Source organism: Balaenoptera borealis (assembly GCF_965194805.1).
Source record: "Balaenoptera borealis genome assembly, chromosome: 15".
In the NCBI taxonomy this organism is placed as follows: Eukaryota; Metazoa; Chordata; class Mammalia; order Artiodactyla; family Balaenopteridae; genus Balaenoptera; species Balaenoptera borealis.
In genome coordinates, this window is record NC_138871.1 from 40046711 (window position 1) to 40073183 (window position 26473).

The window sequence follows — 26473 nt, forward strand, 5'->3', positions numbered from 1 at the left end:
CTTACGATTAGCCAGAAAATACTGTGCTAATTGTTTTAGATCTCTAAATCATTTACCCGCCCCCGCAACAGTCCTATAAAAGTGGAAATAATATTATCCCCATATCATCCTCCCCGATAGATCAGCTTTAAATGAGAGAGTTAGCCAATTAGAATTGAACTGGCTAGGGACTTCCCTGGTGGCGCAGTGGTTAAGAATCCACCTGCCAATGCAGGGGACACGGGTTCGAGCCCTGGTCGGGAAGATTCCACATGCTGCGGAGCAACTAAGCCCATGTGCCACAAATACTGAGCCTGCGCTTTAGAGCCCGTGCACCACAACTACTGAGCCCGTGAGCCAAAACTACTGAGCCTGCGCGCCTAGAGCCCATGCTCCGCAACAAAGAGAAGCCACCGCACTGCAACGAAGAGTAACCCCCGCTTGCCACAAATAGAGATAGCCCGCGCGCAGCAACAAAGACCCAACGCAGCCAAAAATAAATAAATAAATAAATTTTAAAAAAGAATTGGACTGGCTAGGTATTCCCAGTGCCTTTTAACTGAGCCGTGTGAAAAGGTGAGGTTCATAATAGTTCTTTAAGGAATAGTTGAGGGTTGAAGAATTAACTCGAGGTACTGGAGATAAAAGGGTTTTTGTTTGTTTGTTTGTTTTTATACTAAGATTTGCCTGTGGCAGATTAGCATGACAGGGCTTCAGCCTCAGCTTCCAAAGCACTTAGCATATCTCACAATACCTGGCTGAGTGTTCTGAAGAAGGACAATAACAAAATGACCCAACAGTATGGAATCAGCACTGTTACCAAATTATCTTTTCTGCAGTATTTTACCCTTAAATGTTTTGTTGAATCTTTACCAGGATAATCTCATTTAAAACAACCTTAAAATTTACAAAGTTCACCTCTTCCATGAAAACCTGTGATCTAGAGCCCATCCGAACATTTTTAAGAAGATGGAATGATTCAGATCAAGGGACTTTGCAAACAACTTTTGTCATTAATGTTTATTTCAATTAAATAAATGTGAATTCAGAATTAATGGAAGATAAAACCTCAAAGTATTTGGCAAAACAAATGCTATTACGAGTTTGATTAAAATGTTTGTGGTACCTGTGCTTGAATTACAGACGTCCACAAAATTAAAAGCACATTCTGAAGAAAATCAAATTCTGATAAATTCTGTTTGTAAAAATTCAGCGGTACAGTCCCCCCAGGGGAGAAGTAATTTGCCTTGTTACCATCAGTTAAAAATCAAATGAGCATATTTTCCTCTTTTAATTGTGACCGTCACAGCACTGTAGAACATGTACAAACCTAAACCCTTTTGATCAGAGTAAACTAAACAAGACGCTGGTATTTAACAGGGCGTACAGATCATGTAGTATAAAACATTTTCTTTTGAAAATAAAAATTTTATAATCTGTTTCAAAAATATCAAACAATTGAAAAATATATCGACTGCAACAAAATTTCCAAACAGAAGTTCAAAAATCTTGGCAAAGCCATACATATAACATCAAATAAAATCTAGCTTCACTTACCAACTAAAACACTCATTAAAAATAATGATTTCTGTATGTCTAAACTGAGTGTAACACTTGGACATTTCAATAGAAATTGCTGTTCTGTCATACACTATTAAAGTCTGTTCTCTAATTTGAAGAAATTTCAATTATAAGGCAAAGGAAGACTAAAAATAGAAACAGTGCATCTTAAAGTTTTTCAGAGACCTACATATAAGTAATTTCCAAACACATAATTTTTATATGCTTATGGTTTGGAACAAATTTTCCCTGAGCACTCTTTCTGCTTGGTTAGAAAATTAAGACATGATCTATAGAATAGAATTTGATTTTGATTTTTCTTAAATATATGCAATTTTTCATCCATCAAATGTATTTGGGAATATTTCCTTCTAGACATCTCTAAAGTAATAACTAATTATAACTGTTTTAAGGGGCTATTCGAATGGCTATAGAAATATGGTTGAGTTTTAGTGCCCTGAGAACTGTACAGAGGGTGTCTCATACAACTGAAATGATTTACTAGCTTTAAAGTTATCAACGGTTATTTTAACAAATTCAGAATGGTACTAGCTTCACAGAAGAAAGAGGTAATAATCAGTAATTCCAGCTCAGATGACCAATAATAACTACTAAAAACTAAAAAAAAACAAACCAACAACAAAAAAACACAACTAAAAAAAAAAAAAGAGTTGGATTAACATTGTGCTTTCTATGGAATAATGCTGAAAAAAATTAAGGCTTCTGCCCAACACAGGAATACTTCATCTTGAAAATTTATTTAATGCAGTCTTGAGATCTGTAACTCCTTAATAGTCATGCAAACTTAAAATTAGCATCACTGGAAATTTCATCACACAAATTGCAGTTCTCAGTGCTATCCCAAGATTTACAGCCCAAAAGACATACTATAATTAGTGCACATGTACCATACCACTACCAGCTGTGTTCCCCTAATTTTTAAGGTCTTAAAAAACTCTTAGCTACTTGAGAGTTTAGACCTCTTCTCTTTCAAATAAATAAAGGATAACAAATACTAGGAGCCTTAACTATGCAAATTTGTAAATACTAATTTTCTACATAGCCTAGCATCACACCAAAGGAAAATTAGGTTTAAGAAGTTTCATATTTACAATTAGATTTCATAAGACCTAACTATATATTTCCCTTAGCACTACGATTTATGTGGCTTGCAAGAATAATTAATAAATAACTTAAAACATTTAGAAGTCATCGTTCTGAAGACCTTCAAGAAGTGATGAGCAATTTCAAATGTCCAGAGGTGAGTCTTCTGTCTTCTTAGTAATATTTTAAGGTGCTTTACGCAGGCCGACCTTGACCAAAACGACTTTTAGACCTAGATTTTTTAAACAGAAAAGAAGGTCAGAGGTGCTTCTAAAACAATAAGTTGCCACTGCTTTAGGTCATGTTTGCTTGACAGTGTCAAAGTTTAATGAAACTTCATGTAGCTCCATAATCCATTTTCAAAAATTCTTGGAGATGTGTTTTGGAATTCAGATATTTTTTAATTTGGGGGAAATAATATGTACATATATTGTATATCATGAATCTGGAGCAGTGCCCCACAACCAAACACATTAATACTTCTTCAGTGAAACAAATGAGCATTTACATTAAGTGGGATAAATAAAAACTATAAATAGTACCACAGTAGCTCAGGTCAGGCTTGAGTTGCCACAAATGTATGAAAAAAGCTTTTGGCTTTCTGAGCTTTCTGGATTTCAGAATTGCAGATAAGGCATTTGGATCTGTAGTATTAATAATCAAATCTCAGTTACTGTTAATCTTTCAAAGAAAATCTGTGCTGTAAAATGACACAGAACATACAAATTAGATTTTATTAAGAGAGATAGAACAAGAAACAAGAAAGGTTTCAATGATTTATATAAAGTAGTAATATATTATCTACAAATAGTATAAAAATTCTGCTAATTCACACTATAGCTTACATTTTTATCACAGTTGGATCAGAACGGAGCTGACTCAATAAACAAAAAACTTTAAAAAAAGTATACTTTCATTAAATTTTGTGATCATGACCTTTTAAAGTCTTAACTTTTAAGTTAAAATCTGGTTCTAATTAATGTCTTGATGATCAAATCCCTGAAACAAAATAAAACCAAACTCAAATTATGTGCTTCTAGTGTTCATATGATTTTTCCAAAAAAAAAAAAAAATCACTTCAAAGCTAGTGGCATTCTGAATTCATTTATGCTGATTCACCTTGTGTTTTTCTCTGAGCTGCTTTGCCGTGCATTGACTGGCACTGAGGCCTTGATTTGTGCTTCAAGCCTGGAATAAATACCTCCTGCAAACTGCAGAGTAAAGGAGAAAAATTAAGTTATTATCGTTAAGGAACCAGTAGAAGCTCTGCTTTATTGAAATGGCATTACTTGTTAACTTAGAAGTAATTTTATTTTGATTTTTTAAATTCAGGCTCTGAGTTACAATTTATTTTTATTATTTTATATAAGTAAAATTCACCCATTTTAGTGCACTGTTCTGAGTTTTGACAAGTGCATACAGTTGTGTAACCACTCATAATGGAGACATAAAACAGTTCAAACACCCCAAGAAAATCCCCTTGTGCCCCTTTTAAGTCCAACGATTTGACACTACCCATTCCTGGCAACCACTGACTTGTTTTATGTCCCTATACTTTTGCATTTCCCAGAACATTATATAAATAGAATCATACAGTCTGTAGCCTTTTGAATCTGGCTCCTTTTGCTTAGCATAATGTGTAGGATATTCATCTATGTTGCAACATGTATCAATAGCTCATTCTTTTTATCTATTCTACAGTCTTACTCATTTATCATGTAAAGAACATTTGGGTTGTTTCTAGCTCTTGGCAATTCTAAATAAAGCCACTGTAAAGATATGTGTGAAATGATCTGTATGGTGAGTAAACATTTAATGCTATAAGAAACAGCTAAACTGTTTTCCCAAGTAGCCATTCCCTTTTGCATCCTTACTAGCTATATACGAGAGTTCCAGTTGCTCTATATTCTTGCCAGCATATTTAAAAAACTTTTTTAGCTGCAGAGCAACTAAGCCCGTGTGCCACAACTACTGAGCCTGCCTGTGCTCTAGAGCCCTCAAGTCACAACTACTGAAGCCTGCACGCCTAGAGCCCATGCGCTCCACACAAGAGAAACCACCGCAATGAGAAGCCCACACACCACAACGAAGAAGAGCCCCCGCACGACACAAATAGAGAAAGCCCGCGCGCAGCAACGAAGACCCAATGCAGCCAAAACAAAACAAAACAAAACAAAACTTTTCTAGGCATTCTAGTGGGTGTATAGTGGTATCTTGTTGAGGTGTTAATTTACATTTCCCTAATGACTAATGTTGTTGCATCTTTTCCTGTGCTTATTTGCCACCTATATCCCTTCTTTCTGAAGTGTATGATTAATCTTTTGCCCACTTATTGTCACTGGATTGTTTATTTTATTATTGAGTTTTGAGAATTCTTTATATATTTTGGATACAAATCCTTTACCAGATAAATATTTTACACATATATTCTCATAGTTTATGGCTTGTCTTTTCGTTCTCTTAATAATGTCTTTCAAAAATAAGCTTTAAATTTTGATGAAGTCCAATTTGCCAATTTTTTCCTTTTATGGATAATGCTTTTGGTGTGGTAGCTAAGAAATACTTGCCTAACCCATGGTGATAAAGATTTTTTTCCTGTGTTTTCTTCTTGTAGGGAAGTAAATTTTTAAATAAAAGAATTAGGGGCAAGTGTAACTGTGAATACATAATACTGGTACTAATGATGATACATAATGTTATGACTAACATGTAATTCCGTAAGAGTACAGGTATTTCTTGTGATCATTTTCAGCAAGATAACATCTTATTTTAAAGATAATGTCTAAGCACTGCATGCAGAGTTGATGAAAATTAGCAACTTCCAGGGGGTCACCCTCTGGACAGTCTGCAGTGCAGAGTTAATCTGCTCTTGGTTGGACATTACACTTTCAGTAACAACGTACTTTACTATGTGTGTTATAGAGAGGACCTATGGACTGTAAGAGGTGGTGAAAAACTTACGTGAACAAACAGGCTAACTGGTACAGAATATAAAAAGACATAAAAGGGCTTCCCTGGTGGCGCAGTGGTTGAGAATCTGCCTGCCAATGCAGGGGACACGGGTTCGAGCCCTGGTCTGGGAAGATCCCACATGCCGCGGAGCAACTAGGCCCGTGAGCCACAATTACTGAGCCTGCGCGTCTGGAGCCTGTGCTCCGCAACAAGAGAGGCCGCGATAGTGAGAGGCCCGCGCACCGCGATGAAGAGTGGCCCCCGCTTGCTGCAACTAGAGAAAGCCCTCGCACAGAAATGAAGACCCAACACAGCCATAAATAAATAAATTAAAAAAATAAAAAATTTAAAAAAGGAACAAAAATTTTAAAAAAAGACATAAAAAATTTATTCTTTTAAAATTATAAAGCATCTTTATACTTATGATGAAAATAAAGTAGGAAGGCATATCCAAGCAAGCACAGTACACGAGTAAATAATTCTTACTTCTTTTGCTTCCTTTGACTTGACTCGGTCCAGATCACCCAATCTCATCTTTATTAGGTGCCCTGTAATTTCAGACATCCGCCGTTGATCTGAAGGTAAAAATTAATAAACCTTACTTTTTATGAGGATGTTTTATTACTTTTATTTCTTAAAGAAGATTGCAATCATCAAGAGTTTATGAAAATATCATTGGATATTATTTATAGACACATACACCTATTTATCTTTGAAGTATTTTAGGCTGCAAGTGGCAAAATGGCTCATATACAGATAACTGTGCAGCTTTTAACATTACTGTAAGTCAGCCTAAGACATATTCAGCCTTCTTGAGAGTGGAAGTAGTGGGTGAAAGTCAGTCTGAGAGGTCTCAAAATGACAGATACATAAAACAACATATTATCTACTGGGATTGTCTAGTAATGAAACTCTGGTTGATGCCTAAGGGAATGTGCTAATTCTGGGCCTTATTCCAGTTGGAATCTTTAAAGCTATTCAGCATACTTCATAAAATAAAAGATTCCTGTCATTGCTATTTAGACCTAATTTGTACATTACACAAATAATAAAACTTACCATCTTCTCTTTGCGCATCTTGGTTGAATCTCAAGGATCTTGTGGCATCCCACTTATTCTTCTGCATACTCACACTATTGAAAAAATTAAACAAAAATCAGCACTGATGCTTTTACAGTGAACATCTGACTGGATTAAGGAGCAATACTCACATGAAAGGAGACACATCTCTAGAAGTTGACTAAAAAAAAGTAGACAACATTAAGGCCCAATTAGAACATATTTACTGATTAGCGTTATAGGTAATACAAAAAGAGTTTACATTTATTGGGTGAAAGATACTGTACCAAGAGCGTTACAAGCATTCTTTCACTGAAGCCTTGCAACTACCATGTGAGATAGGTGCTACTATTATCTCTATAATAAACAGCTTCAGAGAAGTTAAGAAACTTGTCCACAGAGAAACAGACCTAGAATTTGAACCCAGTTTTATTTGTCTGACCTGGAAGCCCCCCACCTCTATGCAATCTTTTAGAATTCACTCATTCTGTGCCTCTGGTCCTTAACATGGAGATGAACGTACAACCCGTCCAACATATATTGTGTGGAACTTGTTTGAACTCCAGCTTTTCACACATTTTTAGAATCTATAGTTTCTCTTTTAGCCAACTGTAGTTATACTGTTCTCTTATTCCTACCTGGCTTTTTACTCCTTCCTTTGAAGGCATGGGGAAATAAGAATAATTTTAAAAGGTCATAAAATATTTATTTTAAAAATTTAAAGCCTACTTATTTTTTGAGTACGTAATACTGGTTCAAAATTCAAGAAGTACAAACAGCACATACAGTAGAAAGCCTCTGTCCCCCAGACATTCAGTTCCCTTCCTTAGAGGCAAATAATTTTATCAATTTCTTGTATAGCTTTCCACAGATATTTTATGGATATACAAGAAAATTCATATATATTCCTTCATCTATTCTACACAAATGGTAGCATAATATGCCACTATACATACTGCTCTGCACTTTTCCTTTTTTCTTTTTTTTTTAATTGAAGTATAGTTACTTTACAATGTTGTATTAGTTTCTGGTGTAAAGTGATTCAGTTTTATTATATATATATATATATATATATATATATATATATATATATATATATATATATATATATGTTCTTTTTCACATTCTTTTCCATCATAGTTTATTACAAGACATTGAATATAATTCCCTGTGCTATACAGTAGGACCTTGTTGTTTATCTATTTTATATATAGTAGTAGTTTGTATATGCTAATCCCAAACCCCTAATTTCTCTCTCCCAAACTCACTTTCCTTTTTTCATGTGTCAATATACCTTAGAGATCTTTAATCTCGGTCTTTATAGTGATTCTTCACTCATTTTTACACTGCTAGCATTCCACTGTGACACTCATTACTCTTCTTTTTCGAATTTTTCCTGGCTGTACCTGCTTATTTCTCAATATGAACTTTAGAATAGTAATAGATAATTTAGTGTTACCTTCTCCAATGCCTTTTCTTTCTTCTGACCACAGGGTGAAGACATCTGCTTTTTTGGTTGTTTAGTGAATTTCTTTGGCTTCTCCTTTTTCCCTGATAACAGAAGGTCAATGTTATGAGCATAAGTCCCATATACTTTTCCCATGCACTTGTCACATTCAAACAATAAAACCACTGAAAAATAAAACATTGTTTTTAAAAACTAACAAATTACCTTGGGATAAAAAGTAAATATATGGAGAAATCAAACTAAAAGTGCTTTACAGAGGTTCATTTTAATTACTTTTCTTCTTTCTACTTGGTAAAAATCTTTGCAGAAAAAATGAGGGCAATGAATTCCAAGTGCCAGTGAAATTAAATACAGAAAAATGTTGGGGAAATTTTCCATATTTCTTTCTCTGAATCTAATTTGACAGTGGAGTCACACCTCCTAATTCCAAATTTTTTATATAAAAAATAACTATAACCCAGAAAAACACAATCTGAGAATGGGAGGAGAGAAGAGCTCACAAAAAAATCTTTAAAATGTCTTTTGTTCATGCAGGAGGTGGGCTATGAAGGTAAAAATGGAGGTAGAACATAAATGATCTTGTGAAGAACCAGATCTGGGACAAAGTATATTTGAAACTAAGGCATTCCTGCAGTCAGTATTCTGCTTTACTCTGGCTGACAGTTTAGTGGAGAAAGGAGAGAGGCAAAAAAGAGGGAGGGGAAAGAAATATTTCTCTAAAAACAATGTTTGAAGGTTAAGAATAGCACATTAGATCATTGTTTCCCAAATGTCAATTATTTGTACACCACCTTCACACTTTTTGCTCTATCTTAAAAGGGAAACTTTATCACTACCATAAATGAAAAACCTGTAAAATGTGCTACATAGAAGATAATTTTGAAGATAACAGAATAAAGACAACACAACATCAATAATCTGGATAGATTTATTTGCCTGCTGGCAAACCCTGAGCCCCTGACGTGTCTCTTTGTTAAAGTGGGAGATTTAAGTTATAAAATTTCTAAAAGCCATGATAGGGTGGGACATATGATAATGGCAGTGTGAAAAGGTTGGACAATTCCTTCCCTAAAAACAGAACAAAAATATTATAAACAACCATCTGCAGGTACTGGGGAATAGTCAAAGGAAGATAGAAAGTTCAATGTTTACGTTTGAAAGATGCACGAGCTAAGAACTGTGAGTTTGTGGCTTTCTTGTCTGAGGGCACCTCCCCACCTCCCCAGTTCAGGGAGGAAAATTACAGCCTTGAGTTCTAGGGAGAAGATGATAAAGTTCGAAGCAACAGAGAAGCTGGAATTTTTTTTTTTGGCCGTGCCACGTGGCTTGTGGGATCTTAGTTCCCTGACCAGGGATTGAACCCATGCTCCCTGCAGTGGAAGCGTGGAGTCCTAACCACTGGACTGCCAGGGAATCCCCAAGAAGCTGGAAATTTAAAGGGGAAAATATGGAAGGAAGAAAGAGACTTGAGGTCTAAAATGTGAGTATAAACTACGCCCAAATTTCTAGCTGAGTGTTAAACTCTGCAGGTATATGGGAGACCCGAGGAAGCCCAGCTAAAAAGGCAAGCAGAAACTAGGGTGGGGTGTTGATCCTTGCAAGACAGAACTGTTCTTTGTGAGATGTGGGAGTTTCTTGTGCCTTCTGACTGAATGATTTCCCCGAACTGCCTTTAGCTTGAGCTTCTAAGAGTCTTATAGGCTTGAGGTATCAGAGGTCAGACTTGGGAACTGGGAAAAGAAGTAGGAATCTAGGAGGGAACCCAAAAAGCAAGGAAACCACTAAGCAGGTGAGCCCCCAAATCTGAATATAAATTCTGTCCAAATCCTTGGCTGACTACTAAATTACACAGGCTGGTGTGGCCCCTGGCGGGGGGCAGGCTAACGTAGTAGCAGTCAGCAGCCAAAAAACCTATGAAAAACACCATCCACTGCATACCAGCCAGGAGACGGATTTTGCAGTTTGGCTCCGGCAGGTTAATTGCTTACTAGAACAAAAATCCCAACAATCCTCAGAAGAACAAAAGAGATTTCAGAGTTGCACAAAGATAATGTACGATGTCCAGTTTTCACTGAAAAGTTATGAGATAAAGAAAGTGAAAAGAAAAGAAACAGAAAACACTCAGAAAAGAAACAGTCAATAGCAACTGATTTTGAGAGGGCCAGCATGTTGGACTTAGGAGACAATAACTTCAAAGCAACTATTATAAATATGTTCAAAGGAAAAATGGTAGTATTGAGTAAGCACATAGAGAATCTCAACAGAGAAACATAAAGTATGAAAGAACCAGGGGGAAATTCTAGAGCTGAAAGGCACAATAATTGAAATGAAAAAATGTACCAGATGGGCTCAAGAGAAAATGTGAAATGGCAGAAAAATGAATCAATGAATGTGAAGTTATCAAAAGGTCATAGGTGTACTGGAGCTCCAGAAAACGACTGAGAGAAAGCGGCAAAAAACATAAAGAAATAACGATTGTAAGATAACATTAATTTACAGATCCAAGAAGGTCAACAAATCCCAAGTAAGATAAACACAAAGAAAGTCACATCTAGGCATATCATAGTTAAGCTTCTAAAAGTTAAAGATAAAAAGAAAATCTGTAAAGCAGCATGATTAAAAGTGCACATTACATACAGAGGGGAACAATTTTATCACAATGACTGACTTCTCATCAGAAACAGTGGAGGCCAGAAGACACTGAAATGACATATATTTATTTTTTAACTCTGGCCAATATTATGTTTAATGGTTAAACACTAAAGGCATTATCATTGAATAAAGAACAAGACAAGAATGAAAACTACCACCACTGGAAATTTTAGCCTCTGTAAAAAACAAGGAAAAAGAATGAGATATATGAGACCAATTTTATCAAAATGACTGACTTCTCATCAGAAACAATCAAGGCCAGAAGACATTGAAACGTCATTTAAAGTGCTAAAAGAAAAAACAGTTATTAACAAAGAATTACATATCAAGAAAACTGTACTTCAAAAACAAAAGCAGGGACTTCCCTGGTGGCGCAGTGGTTAAGAATCCGCCTGCCAGTGCAGGGGACACGGGTTCGAGCCCTGGTCCGGGAAGATCCCACATGCCGCGGAGCAGCTAAGCCTGTGCGCCACAACCACTGAGCCTGCGCTATAGAGCCCGTGAGCCACAACTACTGAGCCTGCGTGCCACAACTACTGAAGCCCGCGTGCCTAGAGCCCGTGCTCTGCAACAAGAGAAGCCGCCGCAATGAGAAGCCCATGCACCGCAACGAAGAGCAGTCCCCGCTCGCCGCAACTAGAGAAAGCCCGCGTGCAGCAACGAAGACCCAACGCAGCCAAAAATAAATAAATAAATAAATTAAAAAAAAAAAAAACCAAAAGCAAGGGGCTTCCCTGGTGGCACAGTGGTTGAGAATCTGCCTGCCAATGCAGGGGACACGGGTTCGAGCCCTGGTCCAGGAAGATCCCATATGCCGCGGAGCAACTAAGCCCATGTGCCACAACTACTGACCCTGTGCTCTAGAGCCCGGGAGCCACAACTACTGAGCCCGCGTACTGCAACTACTGAAGCCCATGCGCCTAGAGGCCATGCTCTGCAAGAGAGAAGCCACCACAATGAGAAGCCCGTGCACCACAAAGAAGAGTAGCCCCTGCTCACCACAATTACAGAAAGCCCGTGAGCAGCAACGAAGACCCAACATAGCCAAAAATAAATTAATAAAATTAATAAAATTTTTTTTTAGACAATGATATGGATTTTCTCCTTTATTCTGTTAATATGGTGAAATGTATTTCCAAATGTAAAACCAAATTTGCATTCCTGATATAAACATTACTTGGTCAATTACTTGATATATTAACCTTTTTTTTTTTTTACTGGATTTTATTTGTTAATATTTAAAAGGTTTTTTTTTGATGATCATATGATTTTTATTCTTCAATTTGTTAATATGGTGTATCACATTGATTGATTTGCATATATTGAAGAATCCTTGCAACCCTGGGATAAATCCCAGTTGATCACAGTGTATGATCCTTTTAACGTGTTGTTCGATTCTGCTTGCTAGTATTTTGTTGAGGATTTTTGCATCTATATTCATCAGTAATATTGGTCTGTAATTTCCTTTTTTTGTAGTATCTTTGTCTGGTTTTGGTATCAGGGTGCTGGTGGCCTCGTAGAACGAGCTTGGGAGTGTTCCTTCCTCTGCAATTGTTTGGAAGAGTTTGAGAAGGATGGGTGTTAGCTCTTCTCTAAATGTTTGATAGAATTCACCTGTGAAGCCATCTGGTCCTGGACTTCTGTTTGTTGGAAGATTTTTAATCACAGTTTCACTTTCATTACTTGTGATTGGTCTGTTCATATTTTCTATTTCTTCCTGGTTCAGTCTTGGAAGGTTATACCTTTCTAAGAATTTGTCCATTTCTTCCAGGTTGTCCATTTTATTGGCATAGAGCTGCTGGTAGTAATCTCTTATGATCCTTTGTATTTCTGCGGTGTCAGTTGTGATTTCTCCTTTTTCATTTCTAATTTTATTGATCTGAGTCCTCTCCCTCTTTTTCTTGATGAGTCTGGCTAATGGTTTATCAATTTTGTTTGTCTTCTCAAAGAACCAGCTTTTAGTTTTATTGATCTTTGCTATTGTTTTCTTTGTCTCTATTTCATTTACTTCTGCTCTGATCTTTACGATTTCTTTCCTTCTGCTAACTTTAGGTTTTGTTTGTTCTTCTTGCTCTAGTTCCTTTAGGTGTAAGGTTAGATTGTTTATTTGCGATTTTTCTTGTTTCTTGAGGTAGGCTTGTATTGCTATAAACTTCTTAGAACTGCATCCCATAGGTTTTGGATCGTCGTGTTTTCATTGTCATTTGTCTCTAGGTATTTTCTGATTTCCTCTTTGATTTCTTCAGTGATCTCTTGGTTATTTAGTAATGTATTGTTTAGCCTCCATGTGTTTGTGTTTTTTACGTTTTTTTCTGTGTAATTGTTTTCTAATCTCATAGCATTGTGGTCAGAAAAGATGCTTGATATGATTTCAATTTTCTTAAATTTACTGAGGCTTGATTTGTGACCCAAGATGTGATCTATCGTGGAGAATGTTCCATGTGCACTTGAGAAGAAAGTGTAATCTGCAGTTTTTGGATGGAATGTCCTATAAATATCAATTAAATCTATCTGGTCTTTTGTGTCATTTAAAGCTTGTGTTTCCTTAGTAATTTTCTGTTTGGATGATCTGTCCAATGGTGTAAATGAGGTGTTAAAGTCCCTCACTATTGTTGTGTTACTGTCGATTTCCTCTTTTATAGCTGTTAGCAGTTGCCTTATGTATTGAGCTGCTCCTACGTTGGGTGCATATATATTTATAATTGTTATGTCTTCTTCTTGGATTGATCCCTTGATCATTATGTAGTGTCCTTCCTTGTCTCTTGTAACATTCTTTATTTTAAAGTCTATTTTATCTGATATGAGTGTTGCTACTCCAGCTTTCTTTTGATTTCCATTTGCATGGAATATCTTTTTCCATTCCCTCACTTTCAGTCTGTATGTGTCCCTAGGTCTGAAGTGGGTCTCTTGTAGACAGCATATATACAGGTCTTGTTTTTGTATCCATTCAGTGAGCCTGTGTCTTTTTGTTGGAGCATTCAATCCATTCAGGTTTAAGGTAATTATCGATATGTATGTTCCTATTACCATTTTCTTAATTGTTTTGGGTTTGTTTTTGTAGGTCTTTTTTTTTCTCTTGTGTTTCCCACTTAGAGAAGTTCCTTTAGCATTTGTTGTGGGGCTGGTTTGGTGGTGCTGAATTCTCTTAGCTTTTGCTTGTCTGTAAAGCTTTTGATTTCTCCATTGAATCTGAATGAGATCCTTGCTGGGTAGAGTAATCTTGGTTGTAGGTTCTTCCCTTTCATCACTTTAAATATGTCATGCCACTGCCTTCTGGCTTGTAGAGTTTCTGCTGAGAAATCAGCTGTTAACCTTAGGGGAGTTCCCTTGTATGTTATTTGTCGTATTTCCCTTGCTGCTTTCAATAATTTTTCTTTGTCTTTAATTTTTGCCAATTTGATTACTATGTGTCTTGGCGTGTTTCTCCCTGGGTTTATCCTGTATCGTACTCTCTGCACTTCCTGGACTTGGGTGGCTATTTCCTTTCCCATGTTAGGGAAGTTTTCGACTATAATCTCTTCAAATATTTTCTCTGGTCCTTTCTCTCTCTCTTCTCCTTCTGGGACCCCTATAATGCGAATGTTGTTCCGTTTAATGTTGTCCCAGAGGTCTCTTAGGCTGTCTTCATTTCTTTTCATTCTTTTTTTTTTTTTCTTTATTCTGTTCCACAGCAGTGAATTCCACCATTCTGTCTTCCAGGTCACTTATCCGTTCTTCTGCCTCAGTTATTCTGCTATTGATTCCTTCTAGTGTATTTTTCATTTCAGTTATTGTATTGTTCATCTCTGTTTGTTTGTTCTTTAATTCCTCTAGGTCTTTGTTAAACATTTCTTGCATCTTCTTGATCTTTGCCTCCACTCTTTTTCCAAGGTCCTGGATCATCTTCACTATCATTATTCTGAATTCTTTTTCTGGAAGGTTGCCTATCTCCACTTCATTTAGTTGTTTTTCTGGGGTTTTATCTTGTTCGTTCATCTGGTACATAGCCTTCTGCCTTTTCATCTTGTCTATCTTTCTGTGAATGTGGTTTTTGTTCCACAGGCTGCAGGATTGTAGTTCTTCTTGCTTCTGCTGTCTGCCCTCTCTAAATAAATTTATAAAAAAAAAACAAACAAAAGCAAGGGACTTCCCTAGTGGCACAGTGGTTAACACTCCATGCTCCCAATGCAGAGGGCCCTGATTCGATCCCTGATCAGGGAACTAGATCCCACATACATGCCTCAACTTAGAGTTCACATGCCACAACTAAGGAGCCCATGTGCCACAATTAAGAAGCCAGTGAGCTGCAACTAAGGAGCCCTCGAGACGCAACTATGTAGCCCGCCTGCCGCAACTAAGAGCCAGTGCAACCAAATAGATAAATGTTAAAAAAAAAACACCACAAAAATAAAATAAAGACATTTTCAGATGAATAAAAATAAGAGAATTCACTAGTATACCTGCACTACAGGAAATAATGAAAGAAGTCTTTCAGAATGAAAGAAAATAACATCAGATGGTAACAAAGACACAGAGACAAATGATAAATATAAAAGACTAATTGTATATATTTTCTTTTATTCTTCTCTAAATGACATATAACTGTGTAAAGCAAAAATATACATTTATTTACATAAATGTATATGTATATCATGATATATGATATTTATATACACATATATATGACAATAATAGCACAAAGAAGGGGAAGAAAATGGAACTATATATTATTTTAAGGTTCTTCTATTTTACCTGGAATAATTCATATTACCTTTAAGTAGACTGTGATAGGTTAAAGAGGCATGTTGTAATCTTTAGAACAAATGCAAAGAATATAACTGAAAAGCAAATAAAATAATTTAAATAATATCCTAAAATTATTTTCTTAGCACAAAAAAAGCAGGAAAGGCTAAACAGAGAAGCAAAACATCTGAAAAAATTAGAAAATGAATAGTAAAATGGCAGACCTGATACAACCATATCAATAAACACATTAAATATAAATAGAATAAATGTTCCAGTCAAAATGCAGAGATTGGACTTCCCTGGTGGCGCAGTGGTTAAGAATCTGCCTGCCAATGCAGGGGACACAGGTTCCCTGGTCCGGGAAGATCCCACATGCTACAGAGCAAATAAGCCCATGTTCCACAACTACTGAGCCTGCGCTCTAGAGCCCACGAGCCACAACTACTGAAGTCCACGTGCCTAGAGCCCGTGCTCCGCAACAAGATAAGCCACCGCAATGAGAAGCCGCGTACTGCAACGAAGAGTAGCCCCCACTCGCCACAACTAGAGAAAGCCCGTGCACAGAAACGAAGACCCAACACAGCCAAAAATTAAAAAAAAAAAAAAAAAGCAGAGATTGTCAAACTAGATAAACAAGCAATTACCAACAATATGCTATCTACAAGATACACAATTTAAATTTTATTTATTCATTTATTTTTGGCTGTTTGGGTCTTTGTTGTTGCGTGTGGGCTTTCTCTAGTTGAGGCGAGTGGGGGCTACTCTTCGTTGTGGTGTGTGGTCTTCTCATGGTGGTGGCGTCTCTTGTTGCGGGGCACAGGCTGTAGGTGTGAGGGCTTCCGTAGTTGTGGCACGCAGGCTTCAGTAATTGTGGCACGCGGGCTTCAGTAGTTGTGCCTCGCGGGCTCAGTAGTTGTGGCGCATGGGCTTAGTTGCTCCGCGGCATGTGGGATCTTCCCGGACCAGGGCTTGAACCCGTGTCCCCTGCATTGGCAGGTGGATTCTTAACCACTGCGCCACCAGGGAAGTCCCCACACTTTAAATTTAAAAACATGAAGAAGTTCAAAATAAAAGGATAGAAAAAAGATATGTCATCCAAATGGTAAACAAAAAAAATCCAGAGTGATTATGTTAATATTAAACAAAACAGACTTTAAGACAAGCAGTTTTACTATAGACAAGGAGGGGTACATCATGATAAAAGAGTCAATACACTATAAATGTATATGTGCCTAATTACAAAGCTGTAACACATACACAAAGCAAAAACTGACAGACTTGAAAGGAAAAATACGTAAATTAACAAGCATAGCTTGAGATTTCAATACTACTCTCTTAGTAATTGATAGAACAAGTAGTCAGAATATGATTAGAGAAGACTTGTACCAGAAAATCAAACCAACTTGACCCTACATTTAAAGACTACTCCACCTATAACAGCAGAATTCACATTGTTTTCATGCACATCTGGAACATGTGTCAATAAAATTTAGAAGATGAAACCACAGAGTACATTTTCCGACCATGATGGAATTAAATTAGAAACCGACAATTGAAAAGTATCCAGAAAAATTTGAAAATATTTGGAAATTAAACACATTACTAAACAACACATGGGTCAAAGACAAAATCATAAGGGAAATTAGAAAATATTTCGTACTGAATATAAATGAAAAAAAGATATATCAAAATCTGTGAATACTTAAAAGCACTGCTTAGAGTGAACCTTGTAGCTTTAAATGCTTATACTAGAAAAGAAGTAAAAAACCAATGATTTAAGTTTCCACTTTAAGAAGCTAAAAAAAAGAGGAAATTAAGTCCCAAGTAATTACAAGGAAGGAAATAGTAAATATAAGAGTGAAAATCAATGGAATATAAAATAGACAAACTATAGAGAAAGTCAATGAAATCAAAAGCTGGTTCCTTGAAAAGATCAATAAAACTAATAAACCCCTAGCTAAACTGACCAAGAAAAAGAGATAAAACACAAATTATCAATATCAGGAATGAAAGAGGGACATCACTAGAGATCCTTCAGACAGAAAAGGATAATAAGAAAATACCATAAGCAACTTTATGCCAATAAATTTGACAACTTGGATAAAATGGACACATTCCTTGAAAGAAATTATCAAAACATTCAAGAAGAAATAGAAAACCTGAATAGCACTATATTAATTAAAGACCTTAATTGATAATTTAAAAGCTTCCTATAAAGAAAACTTCAGGTCCAAATGAGTTTACTGCTGAATTTCACCACACTTTTAAGGGACAAAGAATACAAATACTACACAAATTCTTTCAGAAAAGAGAAGTGAACATTTTCCAACTCATTTTATGAGGTATTAACTTGATAACAAACTTGAAGAAGACATAACAAAAAAACTACAGACAAATATCCCTCATGAACACAAACAAAAAATCTTTAACAAAATACAAGCAAGTCCAATACAGTGACACGTAAAGAGAAAAACACCTCACGACCAAGTGGAGTTTACCTTGGAAGACTGATGTAACACTTGAAAAATCAATGTAATTCATCATATTGATATAATAATGGAGAAAAACTATATTATCATCTCAGGAGATGGAGAAAAAGCATTTGACAAAATTCAACACCCATTCATGTGGCAAACTAGAAATAGAAAGGAACCTCCTCAACCTGAGAAAGGACGTTTATGAGAAGCCAACAACTAACGTTACGTACTTAATGGTTAAAGATTGAGGGGACCTCCCTGGAGTCCCAGTGGTTAAGACTTCTCCTTCCAGTGCAGAGGGTGTGGGTTTGATCCCTGGTCGATGAGCTAAGATCCCACAAGCCTCGCGGCCAAAAAAACCAAAACATAAAACAGAAGCAATACTGTAACAAATTCAATAAAGACTTTAAAAATGGTCCACATCAAAAAAAAATCTTTACAAATATAAAGATTGAATGCTTTCCCCCTAAGATAAGGAACAAGGCAAGGATGTCTGTTCTCACCACTTCTATTCAACATCAGGTCCTAACCAACGCAAAAAGGCAAGACAAAGAGATAAAAGGCATACATACTGAAAGGAATCTAATAAGCAAAGAAAAATTAAGTCAATTTAGCAAGGTCATAGGATACAAAGTCAATATACAAAGACCAGCTGTATTTCAATATTACCATTAATGAACAATTGGAAAATTTTAAAAACCTACTTCCATTTATAAAAGCATAAGAAAATACTTAGGAACAAATTTAACAAAAGATGTTACGTTTGCATAGTGAAACTACAAAACATGATTGAGAGACATTAAAGAAGACTTAAATAAATGGAGAGACAGTCCGTGTTCATGGACTGGAAGACTTACCATTGGGAAAAAAAAGAGCAACATACAGCTTCAACACAATTCCAATAAAAATTCCAGCAATATCTGTGTAGAAATATCCACACTCATTCTAAAATGTATAGGAAAAGCAAAGCACCTAGAAATACCAAAATAATCTAAGACAAGAGAACAGTTTTGGAGGACTCACACCACTAGATTTCAAGAGTCACTGAAAACTACAAAAATTAAGACAGTGTGACATTGATATACTGATGTAAAGACAGAAGAATCAATGGAAGAGAACAAAGTTCAGAAGTAGATCCATATGTAATGGTCAACTGATTCTTTAACAAAGGTGCTAAAGTAATCCAATGGGGAAAGAACAGTCTTTTCAACAAATGGTACTAGGACAACTGGCTATGCCTATGGAAAAAAAAGGAATCTTGACTCTTACCTCATACCACACACAAAAATTAACCTGGAAGGGATTGTATGCTTAAATATAAGAGCTAAAGTCATAGAACCTTTAAAAGAAAACATAGAAAATCTTTGTGACTTTGGGGTAGCCAAAGATTTCCTAGCTAGTAAAGCCTGAAACATAAAAGGAAAGCTAAAAAATCATAGTTCACAAAATTAAAAACTTTTGTTTTCAAAAGACAATGTTAATAAAAGTAAAAGGCAAGTCATAGACTAGGGAAAAATATCTGCAAAACATATGGACTTGTATCCACAAATATATAAAGAACTCTTACAATTCAATAAGGCAAGCAATTCAATTAAAAAAGATTTAAGGCAAAGATTTAAACAGACACTTCACAAAAAAGACATATAAATGACCAAGAAGCACATGAAAAGATGTGTAGAATTACACATGCACTAGAATGCCTAATATTAAAAAAAAACGACAATAATACCAAGTATTGGTACAAATGTGTAGTGACTGGAACTCTCATACATTGCTGGTGGGATGCAAAATGGTAGTCACTTTGCAAAACAGTTTGGCAGTTTCTTATAAAGTTAAACATACACTTAGCATGTGACCCAGCAATTCCACTCCTAGGTATCTACCCAAGAGAAATGAAAACATATGTCCACACAGACTTTTACGCAAATGTTCACAGCAGCATTATTCGTAACAGCCAAGAACTGAAAAGAACCCAAATGTCCATGAAATGGTGGATGGATGAACAGATTATGGTATATTTCTACAATGGAACACTACTCTGCAATAAAAAGGAACAAACTACTGATACACACAACAAATGGATGAATCTCAAAAACATCATACTAAGTGAAAGAAGCCAGACACAAAAGGCTATTCATGATTCCATTTATATGAGATCTTAGAAAAGGTAAACCACAGTGACAAAAAGCAGATTAGTGGTTGCCTGGGATTGGGAGTGGGGAAAGGGAACTGAGTGTAAAGGGTTAAAAGGAAACTTTCTGGAGTGATATTCTAGGTCTTGATTTTGGTGGTGGTTATATGACCATGCTTAAACTCATCAAAGTGTACACTTAAAAATGAATGAATTTTATTACATGTAAACTATACCTCAATCAACTGTGAAACACACACACACACACACACACAACATAGTAGCATTTTCTCCTTCACTAATTAGTATTGAAAAATAATTGATAAATGACTAGTTTTTTCATTAGGGGAATTCAACATGTAAAGAAAAATTATATAAAACTTAGAAATAAGACAAAGGGAAGACTGCATGTACTTTAAGTGATATATTGGAGGACTGCTTACTTAATCCTCTAAGAGAATGTCCTTATGTTTGACTTTCCTGTCTACTATTGATTGAAGGCCCAGATGCTGTGAAGTTTCACGTTACCTTACAAATTTTTCTAATAGAAATGCAAATGATTTCTGTCTAATAGAAAAGATAACCCCGGGACTTCCCTGGTGGTCCAGTGGTTAAGACTCTGCACTTCCACTGCAGGGGGCACGGGTTCGATCCCTGGTTGGGGAACCAAGATCCTGCATGCCGCATGTTGGGGCCAAAAAAAGGAAAACAAAGATAACCCCAGTGGTTATGGGTTTATTGCCTTGTATGACATTAATCAGTTTTGTATCTAATTTGCAATCTTTTTTTAACATTCTTTTTTCAAATGCCTACAAATACCTGAGCCTTCAAATGCTTAACCCTAATCCTAACTTTCCCTGCTATTTCTCTCACTAATGGGTTGAAAAATTTTGACACAAGTTCATTCTATAGGTGTATAAGGTTATGGCTTTAACTTAAAAAATCATACTTCGATGACTATTATTTAATGCTTCATTTGAGTGTCACTTCAAATCATCTCAGGTACAATGAGATAGTCACACATTTTGAGAAACCCATTAGGTTACACCTGAAATGAAAACTCAGAGGATTATTTCTTAGTATACTGCACTTTAAAAAAAAAAAAATTTTATGAGTATTCTGTGTTAGTGTCAGGGTTAGGGAATCTTGATGAAGCCCCTATTATTTATTTTTTCCACATTGTAACCTACCATGTAGACTTATAAAGCCAATTCTTCATCCCTTGCATTAAATCCTTTGGAATATACCCTCCTCATAAAAGTGAGACTTGATTTTTAACTTAGAAATCCATACTTTGTTTCTTGGATACTTCTTCTTCATCTCCAACTTCATCTTCAGTGACCTCAGACCCAGTGGTATATTCTTCTTCTTCTGAAAATAATGACTGTTGTTTCTGAATTAAAAAAACAAATACATCGCATTAAAACTGTATATTATCACATCACCAATGAATTCTTTCAAACACACCCATCTAAATTTATTTTGGATGAATGAGCCAAACAAGAACTGATAAAATGACCACTGTCTAGCACAACTTTCAGGAAATGGATGTAAGAATTTCTACATTTAGGACAGGATAGCATTACATTAAATATTTTAAAAATTTATTTCCTTCACAGATTCTAGCAGAGTGATGGGCACATTATAAGTACTCAGTATTTGTTGAACTGCACTTCTATCACTCAATTGAAAGTATTTTCCTTGATATTAAGATTAAATTAGGGACTTCCCAGGTGGTCCAGTGGTAAAGAATACGCCTTCCAATGCAGGGGGATGCGGGTTCGATCCCTGGTCTGGGAACTAAGATCCCACATGCCGTGGGGCAACTAAGCCCACGTGAAACAACTACTGAACTCGTGCGCCTCAACTAGAGAGTCTGTGTGCCGCAAACCAGAGACCACGCTCTCTGGAACCCACGTGCCACAACTACAGAGCCCATGTGCCCTGGAGCCTGCGTGCCACAACTAGAAAAGAGAAAAAAAAAAAAACCCCACATGCCGCAACTAGAGAGACGCGCGCGCAGCACAACGAAAAATCCCCTCATGAGTCAACGAAGATCCCACGTGCTGCAACTAAGACCCGATGCAGCCAAAAATAAATAAATAAACCTAAAAAAAAAAGATTAAACTAAAATACACTAATTGCCAATATGAATGTAGTCTCATAAACAAGTAAATGTGCACATTCTCTGGGTGAATGTGGCACTGGATTATCTGAACGTATCGGCATCAGTTTCCTCCATCTATCTACCCTACTGTCTGTTATCACTGATACAAATTTCTATTCCATTCTTGTGAATACTGGTGGCAGATAGCATAGTAATGGCAAATAGGTAAAAAACAACAAAAAAATCAATAAATCAATCAAACAACCAAATAATTGGAACTTAATTGATATGTTGTTTTGTTCAATGTTCTAAATGTGACTTAAAAGTGACTTTAAAAAAGTCATTTAAGGGCTTCCCTGGTGGCGCAGTGGTTGAGAGTCTGCCTGCCGATGCAGGGGACACGGGTTCGAGCCCTGGTCTGGGAGGATCCCGCATGCCGCGGAGCAACTGGGCCCGTGAGCCACAATTGCTGAGCCTGCGTGTCTGGAGCCTGTGCTCCGCAACAAGAGAGGCCGCGATGGTGAGGGGCCCACGCACCGCGATGGGGAGTGGTCCCCGCTTGCCGCAGCTGGAGAAAGCCCTCGCGCAGAGACGAGGACCCAACACAGCCATAAATAAATAAATAAATAAATAAACCCAAAGTTTAAAAAAAAAAAAAAAAGAAAGAGCAGCCATTTGAGAAGATAACATACCCAGATTTAGAAAAAAAAAAAAAAAAACGTCATTTAAGAAAACTTATGGATTATGCAGCCAGATGATGGAGTATATGTCTGTTTTAAACAATGACTTTTTAATAAGTGTGAAATTACAGAAGCTGAAAAGGATGATATACATTTAACTAAAATCTATAAAATTAGATACTCATGAGATTCTATTAAACTGAACTTTGATTTAGGAAGAAAGAGATTCATGAAAGTGAAATATAGTTGCTCACTTACCAGCTGCAGTGTCCAGTTTTTCAGTGATAAGAACTATAAAAAAGACAAAGGAATAAGAGATTAATATATCTGCATCTACCCAGATTGCAGCTCCTTATTTTCATATCGATATTGTAGAAGAGTTGGAAAAAGTTTAAAAAGTTCATTCCCTTCTAGGTTGAAACATAATTTTAAACTCATCTAAAAATGATATAGTACAATCTTTTGTATTCCCTGCCCAGAAAAAATGTGTATGTCTACAAAAAAGAAAAAAAAAAAAATCAACATTTCCTAGGGTCATTTCCAAAGGACAAGTAAATCACATATAGAGATAATATAATTTTATATTGTGAATTATTTCAATCACTTTTTAATGTTTATATTCTATTATAAATTAAGGAACCAGATTATATATGGATATTCAAGAAATCTAATTTGCTATTTTGTATATAATTTATAAATAAATGTTAGTAATTAAACACAGCCATCTAAAGTTTATAATGCATTTTACATGGAATATTTCACTTTCTCAAGTAAATGCTACTTCAACTAACACAGACAGGAAGTTCACAGGCAAACAGAGACTCCCTGGCTGTTAGTAACAGGAATCAAAGGAATCAAAGCTTTCCAGTCACCTTGAAAATATCTCAGTTTTGAAACACTGGAAAAACTAAATGCATTACTGAATACAATTAACAAAAAGAATTTCATACCAAAAAAATGTTTACAGGACTAGGAGGGGATAAAATATCCCATTCATACTATCTTCATTTCTCAAATCATTATTTGTCCATAATAAACCCTGAAGACTATATTTTTCCCCCAAATTTAAGTTGATTAATTATTAATTCTTTGAGTGCAAGGAATGTATCATCCTTATAGTCCTGTTAACTCAGCATAATACCTTGTTATGAGAGTTAATGCATATTAATGGCAAATTTCAATATTAATTTAAACCCATCAAATTTCTGTCAAAGATTAAATATTATCAATTGTTTTTATAAATAAAGAATAAATGAAGCAAGCTACTTACAGCATTGAGCTCCCCACTCTTGGGGCCCCATGGTGTATTTGGCTCCAGTAAAACATCACAGTCTAGACCCTTTTCATCACAGGGACCACCAGAATCACTTGAAAGGAAAAGACATTTTATGGAGAAGTGTTCAATTTAAGATTTTTTTTTTTGGCCTTGCTGCGCAGCTTGCAGGATCTTAGTTGCCCAACCAGGGATCAAACCTGGGCCCTGCCAGTGAAAGCTGCCGAGTCCTACCCACTGGACCGCCAGGGAATTCCCCAATTTCTTAAGAATTTAAATGTAAACAGTATCTTTTCTTATTGCAAATGTTTTATAAATTGCTCTTTAGAAATACAGTTCTTGAGTATAAGGTATGCCACTTCAACATTTACATTTCTTAATGCATCTAGTGACTCCCCCAGCATAAGTCACTCCATATGGGGGGAAGCACCACTATACTCCAAGCATTGTACCTGCCAGGTGGTGAAACAGGCTGCTATGGTGGATACTGCTTTGAGAACAGCTTTTATTAGAGAGTCCTCCTACCCGCAACCTGACAGCCTGCTGCAACTGTAAAATGATGGAAGTGACTTCATTAATTACTAAATCCAAGGAGTTCAAATTTATGCAAAGATAACCTCAACCATCAATTTTTTTTTCTAGTTCCATCAGTTAGCTAAGATGGGCTTCAGTAACTTGGAATTTTTTAAATCCTCTAAAACTGGAGTGTGGGCCCCACCCTTTGAATCACCAGGAACTCCTATTATTAGTTTTTCTTCCCCTTGGACTTCCAATATTTAGAGGTTTTTTTTCTATCAGATAAACAGCTGCTTGCTCTTATTGTAAGCTAACATATAATTTCAGCTAGGCTTTCTGAAATAACGAAAATGACTGCCATTACTGATTTGGGGAGGTACTGGGGGGTAGAGGATTCCAGGATGCGAACCATTGAATAAAGCCGCAGTACACAGTTTCCCCCACCTCACCTGACTGTATCTTTAGCAAAAGGCACAAGAATGACATCTTTGTGTTTCTGCAGATCATCCAGTATTCTGGCAGTTGGGCAGGACAGCAAATCTTCACCTTCACCTTGATCACGAAGAGCAACCATGTGGTCCTTCACTTTACAACCCTGTCACATAAAAGACTAAATTTGAGAGGTTGGTTCATTATAGAAACATTCCTTTAAAGATGGCTGTATGTTTCTGTTCTTCTTTGCCCCGTCATACCATCCTACTAACAATTTTACACCTTTCTCAGTATCTCAAAAAATAATACTCATACAGAAAAGAGCATGAAACATAAATGTATACCTTAACAAATAACCATGTAACACTATCCACACTAAAAAACAGAATATTGCCAATACTCCAGGATTCCTCTTGGGCCCATTCCCAACCATAATTGCCGCCTCCATCCTCCCCAAAGGATAACCTCTACCTCGACTTTTATGGTTCTCACTTTCTTGCTTTTACCTTTTACCACTTGAGAATGTATTCCTAAACACTACAGTTTAGTTTGTCTCATTTGTTTGTTGTTTTTTTTTTTTTTAAATAAATTTATTTATTTATTTATTTATTGGTTGCATTGGGTCCTCGCTGCCACACACGGGCTTTCTCTAATTGTGGCGAACGGGGGCTACTCTTCGTTGTGGTGCGCAGGCTTCTCATTGCAGTGGCTTCTCTTGTTGTGGAGCACAGGCTCTATGTGCACGGGCTTCAATAGTTGTGGCACATGGGCTCAGTAATTGTGGCTCATGGGCTCTAGTGCTCAGGCTCAGTAGTTGTGGCCCACGGGCTTAGTTGCTCCGCGGCATGTGGGATCTTCCCGAACCAGGGCTTGAACCCGTGTCCCCTGCATTGGCAGGCGGATTCTTAACCACTGCGCCACCAGGGAAGTCCCATCTCATTTGTTTTAATACTATGTTTTTGTGATTCAACCATGTTACTACATGTAACTAACATTTGCTTTAATGGACAGTATGCCATTGTATGAATAATCACAATTTGCTTATCTATTCTACAGCTGGTGGATGGGTTATTTCCAGTTTGGAACTAGTCCAAGTAGTAGTATTATGAACATTCTTTAACATGTTTCCTGATGCACAAGTGCTCATGTATACCAAATTAAATTACTATCAGCAGTGTATAAGAGTTCTCATTACTCTATGTTCTTGGTAACACTTAGTGAGACATTTTAATTGTAGTCATTCTGGTGAGCATGTAGTGGTATCTGTGGTTTTAATTTGCATTTCCCCAATTAAAAATGAGTTTGAGCTCCTTTTCATGTTTACTGAACAGCAAGGAACTTTCTGGTGTGAAGTTCCT

At 36.4% G+C, this 26473-nt stretch overlaps 1 protein-coding gene across 3 annotated transcripts in view; it reads right to left on the reverse strand.

The window, feature by feature from the left end:
- Window positions 1-244: 244 nt before the first annotated feature.
- SANBR (SANT and BTB domain regulator of CSR) overlaps window positions 245-26473 on the reverse strand; it is a 68212-nt gene continuing 41983 nt past the window's right edge. For 2 of the 3 annotated variants that reach the window (XM_082358159.1, XM_082358158.1), the window contains 11 exons: window positions 25133-25278; window positions 24165-24261; window positions 23153-23185; window positions 21401-21500; window positions 8114-8205; window positions 7293-7310; window positions 6807-6835; window positions 6655-6728; window positions 6082-6170; window positions 3763-3854; window positions 245-2875 (listed from right to left, as the gene is read on the reverse strand). In XM_082358159.1, the coding sequence (XP_082214285.1) occupies window positions 2839-2875; window positions 3763-3854; window positions 6082-6170; window positions 6655-6728; window positions 6807-6835; window positions 7293-7310; window positions 8114-8205; window positions 21401-21500; window positions 23153-23185; window positions 24165-24261; window positions 25133-25278 (807 nt within the window). In that variant the 3' untranslated portion in view covers window positions 245-2838. The remainder of the gene's footprint in view (window positions 2876-3762; window positions 3855-6081; window positions 6171-6654; window positions 6729-6806; window positions 6836-7292; window positions 7311-8113; window positions 8206-21400; window positions 21501-23152; window positions 23186-24164; window positions 24262-25132; window positions 25279-26473) is intronic. The other variant, XM_082358160.1, reaches the window with a different exon arrangement.